At 42.7% G+C, this 14612-nt stretch overlaps 1 protein-coding gene across 4 annotated transcripts in view; it reads left to right on the top strand.

Annotated features, from left to right (window-relative positions):
- tenm1 (teneurin transmembrane protein 1) overlaps window positions 1-14612 on the top strand; it is a 232381-nt gene that overhangs the window by 214413 nt on the left and 3356 nt on the right. For 2 of the 4 annotated variants that reach the window (XM_014137549.2, XM_014137548.2), the window contains exons 24-31: window positions 3150-3516; window positions 3947-4457; window positions 5280-5452; window positions 6227-6462; window positions 9145-9438; window positions 9585-9975; window positions 13003-14223; window positions 14353-14495. In XM_014137549.2, coding sequence (XP_013993024.1) covers window positions 3150-3516; window positions 3947-4457; window positions 5280-5452; window positions 6227-6462; window positions 9145-9438; window positions 9585-9975; window positions 13003-14223; window positions 14353-14495 — 3336 coding nt within the window. Of the gene's footprint in view, window positions 1-3149; window positions 3517-3946; window positions 4458-5279; window positions 5456-6226; window positions 6463-9144; window positions 9439-9584; window positions 9976-13002; window positions 14224-14352; window positions 14496-14612 lie in introns of all 4 variants that reach the window. The other 2 variants (XM_045692309.1, XM_014137545.2) reach the window with 1 other exon arrangement.

Here is a 14612-nt window from a genome sequence, read left to right as displayed (position 1 = left end):
ACAAACTGTTTTGCATAGGCTTACGTTTTTTAAGTCATGTTTTAAAAAAGAAATCTGAGAGGTAAATCTCAGCCCTTAATTTTGACTCAAAGTGATCTTGGCTCACAAAAGTTTTGGGACCACTGCATTACAGTCACTCTCCACAGACTCTCTCTAGCTTTACCTCTCTCTTTATCCCTCTCTCTTTCTACCCCTCTCCCTTCCTCTCTGTCCCCCTTCTATCTCTTTCCCCCCTTTTCTCTCTCTCGCTCTACTCTTTCTCTCTCCATCTCTCTCTTCTTCACAGAAACACAGCACATTGACCCGCATCTGAGTGGGTCTCACAGCTCTGAATAGGCAACAGGAAATTAACTGCTGTGCCCCCATAAGGGCTTATCACATAAGAAGCGTGCAATTCCTCTCTTATGCACAGATTTGCTTCTTTAGAAAGATTATCCATGCGCATCACTGGACTGGATCACGTGCTGATGAACCCATCAAAGTGCTCATGAAAAGATACATAACTATATAACATCATTATGGGTGTGGGTTTTCTCCAGAGCATTTGCATTTTCTGAGGCTGATGCTGTAGAGAGGCTACAGGGACTTTGCATACTGTATATAACGTCTCAATTAAACCTTCATATAGGAGGATACTGTATACCCTATTTTGCATCAAAATAAGCCAGTCATTGACACTGCCTATTATTCCCATAGACATTTGTCAACTGCTCAGTCGTATGAGAAGCAGCAGGATGAAGCATTAAATTAAATGTTTGCAATTCAGATAATATCTTGCATGAAAGATTTTTTTTTACTGTCCATATTTCAGGCTTTGTGTTCCTGGCTTTCATTTTGTTGGTTTTCTGAATGCCTTTTATGCTGATGTATTATGCAGTGAAATTATTCCAAGCAACTTCATCCTCAAGATGCTCATTTGTGAGCTGGCCGTCTCCCTCTCCTCCTCGCGTATCTTAACATGCAAAGTCTGATGTTCCACTGTGATAGAATCAAATGTCCAAACTATCAGGCCAAGGCCTCTAATCACAGTAATGTGTGTTGGCCGTTTTGAAATTGATGTGTGGTTGATACTGTAGTTTACACATATGTTGGCAGTGGTATTTCCCTTTCTCCAGAATTGTCCTTGCATGTTTTTGGTGTATGCAAGGCTTAGGCCTCTTAGCATGCACAGCCCCACAAACATATTCTTATTGCATTTGACAATCAATTTAAACTGTGTCCCCAGCTTGGAACAAAGCTGTGCAGGAGGAAAATTAAGGTTATTTCATTGTTGCATCACACTGGAAGAGAAACATTGTCTCATTCTCCAGAGCAATATGTTTCTCCCCCCAAGCCATTCTGAAAACAATGGAAGGCTGGAGAGATCTAAGAAACAAAGAGAGTCCAATACTCCATCCAATCCACCACTCCAGGCTTTACGGTGCAATAAGGCATACCATTCTGGTTCCCATCCCCTAGCAAATGAGACCCCTTCAAGTGAATAATAAGGCACTTTATTATAAAGATTAGGAGAGAGTTGTATTGAGTCACTGCAAGCAGATTAGCATTGTGTGGGTATAAAGTGAATTTAAAGAATGGAATAGTTCAGTGATAGCGTATTATCATATATGTGACAGATCTCACCGTTCCAGATTTTCAGGCAAACAAAATGCAAGCATATCACCGTTTTTTTTAATGGAGCTCATTGCATTGATTTAGCGTTTTAAAACGCAGAAGAAAAATATGTTAATGTATTGTCAATTAGTGTTCTTTTTGTGGGAAGTTATTTTCAAACACTGAGCTGCCAGACGTCTCTCACAAGACAGACGTGTTCGGATGTGCTTTAAAACATTGGCTGCAGTGGGAAAACGTACCTCCAATTTCAATGCGCGAACACTATGTTGTCAGTATATTTTGTTACCTGTGTAGAGAAGTGTCAAATTATTCCTGAACGGATTCCTTTCATTCACGGACAATTGACTTGCATACAGCCCCTTCATCAGATCATCTCCGAGTGCTTGAAGGTGAGATGGCAACTAATTATATCCTCCACCAATCTGAATCATTCACCCCTATTGTGCAGGAACACTTACCACCCATTATTTGTGGTGGAAGAATGGTTTTTCATGATCCAATTAAACACAGGGGCGATTATATGGGAAGCTTTCTTTATTAGGACTTTGTCCAGCACCCTTAAGTATCCCACTCAGAATTAGTGAACTGTACCATGGAGCTTTTTATTTGAAATATGTATCCTTAGCTGAGTCTCATGGGAACACAGTGTGAGCACACGTCCAAAAATGACCTTACAGTGACCTTACTGCTTGTACAGAACGAGCACAACATACAGCTTTGTTTCTCAGTAGTCACATGCTATTATAAGGCTTTCACAAAATGTTCTCTATTATGAATTGCCCACTTGACATTTCTGAATATATGCCACAGACAGACAATGTCCAAGCAGTCTACACAGTTTATGTGCTATTCTTACTACTACATTTACATAACATTGCAATATAATGCATAATCAAAGACAATGGGACAACTGGAAAGGAAATGTTTCAGGAGAAACTTTGTGACATCCATCTATATGACAAGTACACTGAGAGTACAAAACATTAGGACAACAGCTCTTTCCATGACAGACTGACCAGGTAAATCCAGGTGAAAGCTATGATCACTTATTGTTGTCACCTGTTAAATCCACTTCAATCAGTGCAGATGAACAGAAGGAGACCGTTAAAGAAGGATTTGTAAGCCTTGAGACAATTAAGACATGGATTGTGTGTGTGCCATTCAGAGGGTGAATGGGCAAGACAAAATATTTAAGTGCCTTTGAATGGGGCATGGTAGTAGGTGCCTGGCGCACCGGTTTGATTGTGTCAAGAACTGCAACGCTGCTGGATTTTTCAAGCTCAACACTTTCCCATGTGTATCAAGAATGGTCCACCACCCAAAGGACATCCAACCAACTTGACACAACTGTGGGAAGCATTGGAGTCAACATGGGCCAGCATCTCTGTGGAACACTTTCGACACCTTGTAGTCCTTGCCCCGATGAATTGAGGCAGTTCTTAAGGCAAAAGGGGATGCAACTCAATAGGAAGATGTTCCTAACTTTTTGTACACTCAGTGTATATGCTTGTTAAACTGTGTTTTCCCTGCTCTAGGTTCGTCTAGAATGGCCCACCTACCTGGCTGTCAACCCGATGGACAACTCCCTGTATATCCTGGACAACAACATAGTGATGCAGGTGTCAGAGAGCAGCCAGGTGAGGATCGTGGCGGGCCGGCCCATCCACTGCCAGGTCCCTGGGATCGACCACTACCTGGTCAGCAAGGCAGCCGTCCACTCCACCCTGGAGGCAGCCAAGGCCATCACCGTGTCCCACCAAGGCACGCTCTACATCGCCGAGACGGACGAGAGGAAGATCAACCGCATCCAGCAGGTCACCACCAACGGGGAGATCTCTGTGGTGGCCGGGGCGCCCACTGAGTGTGACTGCAAGATCGACCCCAACTGTGACTGCTTTTCCGGTGGGTCCCCTGCTGAGCACGCCATTATGCCTCAGACTCAATTCAGCAGTCTATCAAAGGCCTGCGGAGAGGCTCTCTGGATGGACATGCTCTGAAGCAATGATTTGGAACTATTATAACCCGCCCAATGTTTATGGTTGCATCGGTCTAGCTTGACAAAACAAACAAGCTTTAACGTGTGAAATAGCTCAGTGGAGTGGTGGGATGAACAGCGAGTTTATTTCCCTTTCACACAACACTCCTCACTTTATTTTCTCGGATGTATTATTCATAACAACTTTATTTGACATTGCAACTTGTCAAACACCACATTATTATTCAGTAAAGTATGAATACATAAATAGTTGTTTATTATTGACTCTCATTTGATTCAATGTATTCTACCTTAGCTAGTTAAGTACTTAATTTCTTCATTGTCCTGTTCCCACAGGAGATGGTGGATATGCCCGTGATGCCAAGCTGAAGGCTCCCTCCTCCCTGGCTGTTTCCCCTAACGGGACTCTGTACATCTCTGACCTGGGGAACATCCGTATCAGGGCCCTGTCCCCCAACAGGCCCCAGCTCAACCAGAACAGCATGTATGAGATCACCTCTGTGGTGGACCAGGAGCTCTATCTGTTCAGTGTCAATGGCACCCACCTCCACACCCGCAGCCTGGTCACCGGAGACTACGTCTATAACTTCACCTACTCAGGAGAGGGCGATGTGAGCGCCGTGGTCACCAGTGACGGGACCATGGTCCATGTGCGCCGCGATGCCAACGGCGTCCCCCTCTGGCTACTGGTTCCCGGGGGTCAGGTCTATTGGCTCACGATCAGCAATGGGGGCGTCCTCAAGAAAGTCTCCGCCCTGGCGCATGACCTGGCGCAGATCAGCTACCATGGCAACTCGGGTCTCCTGGCAACCATGAGCAATGAGAACGCCTGGACAACAGTATATGAGTGAGTTTTCCACCACGCTCCTTCCTCTCTATTCATGTCAATTTCATTCTGCTTGATAATATCCTCTATTAGCACCCTTCAGATCATAGCCATATTCTTGTTCCTGTCTGCCTGTGTGAAGCTGTAAGTGCTTCACCACCTACACTCGCATTATATGGTAACATTTTGCTGCAGAATTTTGCTGCAGTTTTTTCAGTTGGGAATGTGTGAAATCTGAAAAGTATGTATAAATTACATTGTCTGAAAAAATGTAATATAATTGTAATTTCTAATAGATTATTTCCAAAATTATGTTTTTCTGTAATTGGGGCAAATCCATACGCTGGCCTGCAGAAATTGTCTTCTTTTTGTTGGCGATTCAAAGCCTCAAAGAACTGGGAATAGTGTGATTATATAAAATGTTTGCATAGGCATTTTTAGGGATTTGTTCAGGGGTGCTTTGGGTTTAAAATCCGTTCGGATGTCAGGGGCAAAGAATCCTTTTCACTGCCTCTTAATTTTGTTTGATCGGCAGTAAAACCCTCTCCTTTATTGTGTCTCTATGAAAAATCCTAAATCCACCGAAACCCCATTCTCAGACTGTCCTCAGTGTCCTGCGGTAAGACTGCCTTTGGAGGTCATACCTCATTGGCTCCTTTGTTCCAGCAGTATCATTATACTGCCTCCCAGTGGTGAAGCTGGGGAACTACACCTTTCAGAAAAGGAATATTCTGGAATCCACTGAAATATTACCATTTTACTACACAAAGTTGTCACAATGATGTAAGATCCACATTTCAGACATTGGTAGGATGTTATTTGACTGAGTGTTTCCTTGACCAGGTATAATTATGACGGTCATCTCATCAATGTCACCTTTCCAACGGGAGAGGTCAGCAGTTTCCACGGCAATATGGAGAAATCAGTGCGGGTGGAAGCAGACACTTCAAATCGGGAGAAATTCATCACAGCCACAAACTTCTCTGCTGCCAGCACTATCTATACATTACGCCAAGGTAGTAGTAAGGTTTCGCGTCATTTTCTCATCTCGTTATTTTTCATTATCATGCCGTAGCTTTTTATGTTGTCTGCTCACTACCAATGATGAAGCAAATATATTCCTCCCTGTATCTGTTATTTCGGTGTCCTCAACACATTGTTCACATGCATGTCTTTATGAGGTGAACCATTTTAATAACGGCCCAACAGCAATTTTATAGAGCCTTAAAATAACTTTGAGATGGCAGGTCTGACAAAAGTGTAGAGTTGTTGAGGAAGTAAACAGGAAAGAAATGAGGAGTAGTCTTCTTTCACAAAGTCACACCTCTGTTCTCACATATAGAGCCAGTGTCTCATCAAGTTTGGTTTGTAGAAATACAGTTACTCAAGGAGATACCAATGAAATGTCACATGGCACGTGCAATAATATACCATTCTGTTATCTCTACAATAAAATCTGTGAAGAATATAATTCATGCATTTTATTGAAGAGATGACAATGGTATTACTGGATGCCCTGATTGCTATAACTGCCATGTACGGTATGTAGTCTACAGTTGAACCAGTCTTCTGTTGCAATATGAGTTGTCCCTGTTGTCCCTGTGGTAATACTGAATGAGTTTAATCTCTCTCTTTCTCTCTCTCTCTCGCTGTCTCCCTCTCTCTTTTTCTCACACTCACTAATTCTCTATTTTTTTCACTCACTAATTCTCTCTCACACTAATTCTCTCTTTCACACACACTAATGCTCTCTGTTACGCTCTCTCTCTTTGTCCCATGGCCCCACACAGAGCATGCTCAGAACACGTACCGTGTGAGTTCGGACGGCTCTCTGTGGGTGACATTCGCCAGTGGCATGGAGGTGACCCTGAACACAGAACCCCACATCTCGGCAGGTGTGGTCAACCCCACGGTGGGCAAGTGTAACATCACCCTGCCAGGCGAGCATGCTCACAGCGTCATCGAGTGGAGGCAGAGAAGAGACCAGGCTAAAGGGAACTATACGACCTATGAACGCAGGCTCAGGGTGAGGAAGATGCAGAACAGACAGCGTGAACACAATACCCCTCACCATATGTTGTGTGTGGGAGGAATGTCTACATATGGTACAATATGTCAGCGTACTTATAACAGACCTAATGTCGCCCTATGGGAGTTTGATGACTCTTCCATAACACTGTAGGTCATGTTAAATAGGTGTGTGACTGACCTGCTCAATTTGGTCTTATGTAGCAAAATTTGAAAGTGTTTTTTAGATTGGATAAAAGTAGCGACTCAGAGCTAGAAAATTGTATATCGTATACTACAGTTGAGGAACAGTGGGAAAGTAATTCTGCTTTGAAAGTTGATAAACTTGTAACCCCACTTTTGAGAAAATGGCCCATGAATGTTTTGGTACACATACCGGAGAGCTCTTCTTTCTCTTCACCCATTCAAGATTGTTCACACCCTCTTAAGCCTTAGCCCTACCCATCTCTTTAAGGATTCACATGTGAGGCCATGTGCTAAACAGAGTGAGTATGGTAGTGTACTAAACAACCAAAGATTTCAAGACTAAAGGCTGGTTTATACTATGTCTGTAGACAGTTGTCGAAGTGACGTCATTCATTTTTAGGCAAGTCAGTTAAGAACAAATTCTTATTTACAATGACGGCATACCATGGCCAAACCCAGACGACGCTGGGCCAATTGTGCGCCACCCTATGGGACTCCCAATAACGGTCGGATGTGATTCAGCCTGGATTCAAACCAGGGACTGTAGTGACGCCTCTTGCACTGAGATGCAGTGCCTTAGACCGCCTTAGATTTTAACACCAATAAACCCATCTGTTTAAAAATGTATTTAGTATATGTCAATCTAGCCAACCAGGCAACTAAAAGCAACTTTCTAAACAATGTTTCTATCTTGTTCAAATAATAATAATGACCATATCTTATAGCTGACAATGTCTTAAATTTAGCTCATTTGTATTCATTATTACAGGAAAATCAACTCACAACAAGATCATTATTTACAAGTTAATTGCGAGCTTATTACAGAAAATACCTTACGGTTTTGAGTGTGAAACAAAAGTGGGGCATTCTACTGGAGAATTTCAGAACTTGGACACTGTCTCATTGGCCTAACGTTGTATAATAATTTGACTTTGGTGCAGGTCATGTTGTTCTTCACATTACCGTCTCTGGTAAATGCACACTGTATCAAATAAAATCAAAGTTTATTTGTAACATTCACAGGATACAGAAGGTGTAACTGGTACAGTGAAACGGTTACTTGCATAGTGGAGTCTTTTGTTTAAAAATGTAGCTATCCTAACAATGAACCATAATCCCAACTCATAATGTTACTACCCTGCATGAATCTGCTGGTAGCTAAAACTAACCAACTAGGTTCAATATTAGCTAGCTAGCTAACATTAGACTATAACTAGCAATGCAAATGGCTCTGAGATACGAATAATATTACTACACAGATCATACATGTAACGTTAGCTAGTGAACCAGCCAGCTAATGTTAGCTAGCTAGCTAACAGTACACAATAACTTGCAATGAAAATGACTTTCTGACACGTATAATATCTGAAAATGTAGCTAGCTAGACTCTCTTACTCGTATACATGGATGAACGTTTCTCCCTCTAAGTCATGGATGCCACAGTTGCCCTTCGTTTTTAAAATGCAACCCGGAGACAGGTGTTTTATACAGCAGCCTTGAGTGTTCTCTTTGAGACTGCATATTTGCAATAGTTATCATACTCTGCATCCACCGGACATTCCACTGATTTCAAAACTCGGTCCTCCAGAAAATGGAGAGCATTAGCAATACTTTTTCAGTTGTTTGTGATATCTTTAAAAAAAGCTGTGTTAGAAAGGATTACCTACACATACTGAGCAACTTATGTTATAGACAGAAGCGTGCTACATGGCAGACCAATCCAAACTCATCTCTTGGCATGTCCAGCCCTTCCATTATCTCAGCCAATCTTGGCTAGCGGGAAGGTTCCTGTCTTTTTCTGTGGCTAAACCAACTCGAAATTTAACTATTTTATTCCTATTTACAGATGGCATGCAAGTTTGTTATTAAGGCACATGAAAGTTCACATGTTCCAGAAGGCATTTCTGCCAAAACACACATTTGAAGCAAAAAAGTTTACATTCAAATGCCTCTCCTGTGAAGTAGTGATGCGCAACATACGCCTAGTTTACTGAAACGAGTCACATTTACACATGACTTGCTCAAATATTATGGAACCCTAGAACTTTTTAGTGGAATATTTTTAGATTCAGACAGTGAAAATGGGAAATCAATTGTAACCCAGACGATGATGACTCTGTCAGAGAGAGGAGGATAATGAGGGGGAAAAGGGAGCAGAATGTTTGACTTATTCCTCCTCCAAATTAGGATTAAATGAAATAAAAGCATTTAGGGCCCATTTCTAGTTGAGCTGAGGCAGAGAGGGAACATTCAGCTCCATTACTGCCTGTCTGAATCGCTATTGATGGTGAAACACTCATTTACCATCACACTGAAGTCTTTAAAAGCCTCCATTTCAAATCGGCACAGTGGATTTGTTTTTGAAACATTTTTCTCATTGTTATCTTGATAAAACAGCAAACTTTTGGGAGAAATAGTCAATAGCTCTAGTATTAGTCAGAGGAATGGCTGTACCACTCACTCAAGTGTCATTCTTGTCTCTCACCAACCTCAGGCTCACAACAGAAATGTGCTGTCCATAGACTTTAACCAAGCCACACGAGTGGGCAAGATCTATGACGACCACCGCAAGTTCACCCTGCGGATCCTCTATGACCAGATGGGTCGTCCCATCGTCTGGTCTCCCAGCAGCAAGTACAATGAGGTGAATGTGACCTATTCTCCAGCAGGCCTGGTAACCAGCATCCAGAGGGGTAACTGGTCAGAGAAACTGGAGTATGAGAACGGGAAGGTGGTTTCCAGAACCTGGACCAATGGGAAGATATGGAGCTACACTTTCCTGGAGAAGGTATTCAGTAATTTGCTAGACATGTTGTGATGGATCCAGAAAGAGTCCAATCCATATGGATTTTAGTTTGTTCTGTATATGTATATGAATTAGGTGGCAGTCTGTAGCTCAGAGTATTAATCTACTTTTGTTTGTGTGTTCTTCAGTCGGTCATGCTGCTGTTGCACAGCCAGCGGCGGTACACCTTTGAGTATGACCACACAGACTACCTGATATCTGTGACCATGCCCAGTATGGTGCGTCACAGTCTGCAGTCCATGCTGTCAGTGGGTTACTACAGGAACACCTACAGCCCTCCAGACAGTAGTGGAGCCTCTGTGATCCAGGACTACAGCCATGATGGCCGCCTGCTCCAGACTCTGTACCTGGGCACGGGCCGCCGTATCCTCTACCACTACACCCGCCAGTCCCGCCTGGCAGAGATCCTGTACGACACCACCCTGGTCACCTACACCTATGAAGAGGCCTCTGGGGGGGTGAAGACCATCCACCTCATGAACCAGGGTTTCATGTGCACCATCCGCTACAGACAGACAGGTACCACAATACAGACCAACCTTCTAGCTAACTTAATGAGGAATAGCACTCAAGAACGTTACAAACGAAGACAAGCCGGTTAAACTTCAGTAATGACGCATGATCCTCACATAATGACAAGAAGATAATATAGATTCAAAATGAATGGCATGCCATAAAGTAACTTATTGATTTTTATAATGGAATGTATTATGACAGGTTAATGTAAGAAACCAAACCACAACTGGCTGTGCCTCTGCAGGAGTATAATACAATAAGCTATATGAGATGAGGAGGCCTTTAGGCATAGCTGAGGATGATCCTTTATTGTGAGTTCTTATCACTATAAGCAATTCTGATAATGTTTTATGTCAGACAAGACTTAAAGTTTGACATATAAGTCTGCTTTGAGAGATTGAGCATACCATCATGAAGTACTCTATTAGCACCTCTTGAAATATATCCTCAGGTGTATGGCCCCAATAATTCACCCATGAGAATTTATATATCCTATTCATCCTGCTAAGTTGAAATCTATTTTTGGAACCTAAATCCATGGATGACTCCGAAACTTTGTTGGGATTTAAAATCCCTATAAAGCCAATATGGAATTGCACACTGATTATATAGGGCACCAAATCAGAACCCATTCTGGATAGTTGGAGATTGGGAGTGCTGCTGTGCACTGATGAGCAATTTCCTCAGCTTCACAGACTTGTATTCTGTCCTTTTGAGACATGCATGCCTCGCTGTTGGGGGTCACCATACTCTGCTGGTCTCTCCTGGTCTCCATGCACAGATACACCTCGATTTCCTCCTAACGAATTGACATGAACCTGTACTTAATAGTATCCCAGGTCCTCCACTGGCTGGGCCACAATAAGTCTGATTTGAAGCAAATAAGCAATCAGGAACAGCAGAGAGAGGGATGATGGTAGGCGAGAGCATGGATGAGAATACTTAAGAATGTATTATATAGCCTGGCCGGTGGATTTGGCTGGCTCAATGATAAGCCAGGATATATTACTAGAAAAATGTAGCTGGGTCATTCCACGAAATGAGTGCCTTTTGCATCCCTTTGATATTTGAATATTGAATTTTAAAAGCCTGTTCTATTAAATGAACTGCAATTTTTAATATAGACCACATGGAGAATTAAATATGAATAAAGGTTTGCAATAGGGCCAAAATTCAGCATTTCAACATCTCTCTGTCAACGCTGTCACTTCCAGGAAGACATTAACCAACTTAATCCCAAAATTTCACCATCATTGTAAAGCCCTAGTTATTTTGTTGCTTTTGAAGATGATTTATTTTATGTGATTAGTGATTCATTTACATCTGTCCCTCATTTTAAGGTCAACCCTGTTACGTGAACTGAACTCTCGTTTTAATATGGTGAAACTATTCCTTTTTTAATATTTTGTTTTTCAAAAGAAACATCTAATAGTCAAATCATAGAGTAACAGCAGGTTAGCTGGTTCTACTCTTTTTGGCCATTTTCTTGTGGTGTTAAACTGAACGGGTCGAGCATTACACGTCAGATAGGCTACAGGATACTTCTGTAAAAGTACAACATAAAAGTAAATGCCATACATCAAATTCCTTATATTAAGTAAACCAGGCGTCCCCAAAATGTATTTTTATTTTTTTACGGAGAGCCAGGGGTACACCAACACTCAGACATAATTTACAAACACAGTATTTATGTGTTTAGTGAGTCCACCAGATCAGAGGCAGTAGGTATTACAACGGGTTATATTGATAGAGGTGCGTGAATTCGACTATATTGCTGTCCTGCCTGAGCATTCAAAATGTAATGAGTACTTTTAGTTGTCAGGGAAAATGTATGGGAGTAAAAAGTACATCACTTCTTTAGGAATGAAGTGACCTCCTGACTGGTGCAGTGGTCTAAGGCACTGCATCGCAGTGGTCACCCAGGCTCTGTTGCAGGTGACCGGGAGACCCATGGGGCGGTGCACAATTGGCCCAGCGTCGTCTGGGTTAGAGGAGGGCTTGGCTGGCTGGGATGTCCTTGTCCCATCGCGCTCTAGCGACTCCTGTGGTGGGCTGAGCGCATGCACGCTGACACGGTGTACTGTGTTTCCTCTGACACGTTGGTGTGGCTGGCTTCTGGGTTAAGCGGGCATTGTGTCAATGTCAACCTTTGCCTCTCCTGAGTCCGTATGTGAGTTGCAGCGATGGGACAAGACTGTAACTACCAATTGGGTAAAAAGTAATCTAATAAAAAAAGCAATGAAGTCAAGTAAAAAATATAAGCAGTAAAGTGCAGATACTACTAAAGTAGTACTTCAAAGTATTTTACTTAGTTTATACCACTGTCTATTACACACTTTATCACTTCAGTAGTGTAGATGTCAAATTAATTAACCTTTTCTCACACCTACAGTACACTAAGTATCATACTGTAGGCTAGGCAGTCTTTTTAGTGAGGTCTCTGCCTTTTTGCTCTGAGTTCCTCAGCTGGTTTGAGCCCAAATGAAGGTATTGAATATGTTGTTAGAGGCCTTTACAGAGCTGAATGGGAGAGTGAATAAGCCCACATTAATTAACTGCCATTCAATTGCTTTGAATGTATCACACCCCTGCAATTTCAAGCATCACAGGTCAGCAGCCTCCAACTTAATTTGCAGTCACATGATATCACGCAACCATCTCAATGCAATTTTCATATCTAAGGACAGAAGTGATTAAAATGTACAAGTATTTAATTCTGCTTTAGTTCGTTAGTTTAGGCAGACATACAAATACTTTGCCTCTGTTTTATAATGTGCAATCCATATGGGTGTGAACAAGACGTTTGTTTGAGGTACTGGATTAGTATTAGTCTTCTGGGCATCTCTGCTCTGCTATTGATGATACAATAAGTATGTCTTCAAACTTTGAAGAGCTGCTAGAGTCATGCAAATGTACTTCATTATAACAGATTGTTTCATTTATGCCTGAGTTTTTTAAAAGATGAAATTGTGATTCATCTTATAAATGTTGAGAAATCTAACTTTCATTACCTCATCCTTCTCCCCACAGGTCCTCTGGTTGGGAGACAGATCTATAGGTTTAGTGTGGAGGGCCTGGTGAATGCCAGATTTGACTACAGCTATAATAACTTCCGGGTCACCAGCATGCAGGCCATGATCAATGAAACTCCTCTTCCCATTGACCTTTACCGTTATGTTGACGTGTCAGGAAGGATTGAACAGTTTGGGAAATTCAGTGTCATAAACTACGACCTCAATCAAGTGATCACTACACACATCATGAAGCACACTAAGATATTTAATGCCAACGGACAAGTGATCGAGGTCCAGTACGAGATCCTGAAGTCTATTGCCTACTGGATGACAGTGCAGTATGACAACATGGGCCGCATCACTATCTGTGACATCAGAATTGGTGTGGATAACAACATCACACGCTACTCATACGAGTATGATGCTGATAGTCAGCTCCAGGCTGTGTCGGTGAATGATAGGCCACAGTGGCGCTATAGTTACGACCTCAATGGCAACATTAATTTACTGAGTCATGGCAACAGTGCTAGACTGACGCCGCTGCGCTATGACTTACGAGACCGCATAACAAGACTCGGAGAAATTCAGTACAAAATGGATGAAGATGGCTTTCTTCACCTGCGGGGCAATGTCATGTTTGATTACAACTCCAACGGGCTGCTTGCTAAAGCTTTTGACAAAGTGTCAGAGAGGAGTGTTCACTACCGCTACGATGGCCTGGGCAGGCGGGTGGCCAGCAGGACCAGTGACGGCCAGCAGCTGCAGTTCTTCTATGCTGACCTGACCAAACCCACCAGGGTGACCCACATGTACAACCACTCCAGCTCTGAGATCACCTCCCTGTACTATGACCTGCAGGGACACCTCATCGCCATGGAGCTGAGCAGCGGGGAGGAGTACTACGTAGCCTGTGATAACTCTGGCACGCCACTGGCCATCTTCAGTAGCCGAGGACACATCGTCAAGGAGATGCTTTACACCCCTTACGGAGACATCTACCAAGACTCAAACCCATCCTTTCAGCTGATCATCGGGTTCCAGGGTGGTCTATATGACGCGCTGACCAAGCTGGTCCACCTGGGGAGGAGGGACTATGATGTGGTGGCTGGGAGGTGGACCACTCCCAACCATAACCTGTGGATGGAGCTCAGCATCAACCCCAAGCCTTTCAACCTCTACTCCTTCAAAAACAACTACCCGGTTGGAGAGTTACAGGATGTCACCAAGTTCACTACAGGTAAACTATATGTCTACTTCCTGAAGACAGGCATTTAAACTATAGAAAATAGGACTCTCAATTGTGTTTCATGACAAAATCTAAAATTCTATGCCCTGTCATTGACACCTCAATACCTTCTGTTTCCAGACATTAGCAGCTGGTTGCAACTGTTTGGGTTCCAGCTCCACAACGTTGTTCCTGGTTACCCCAAGCCGGAGGTAGAGAGCATGGAGCAAACCTATGAAATGATGAGGACTCAAACCAAAACACAAGACTGGGACCCTAGTAAGGTGAGCTAAACCTAGACTAGGCCTAGACCGAGCCTAATTTCCAGTATGATCCTTAGATATTACATAACCTCCTCATAATCCTTAATATCATTAGATAACCACCCCATGTGTGTTTGT

The sequence above is a fragment of the Salmo salar genome, chromosome ssa13 (genome assembly GCF_905237065.1).
Source record: "Salmo salar chromosome ssa13, Ssal_v3.1, whole genome shotgun sequence".
NCBI lineage: Eukaryota > Metazoa > Chordata > Actinopteri > Salmoniformes > Salmonidae > Salmo > Salmo salar.
Note: the sequence above shows the minus strand (reverse complement) of the source record. Positions and strands in the feature narration are given on the sequence as shown.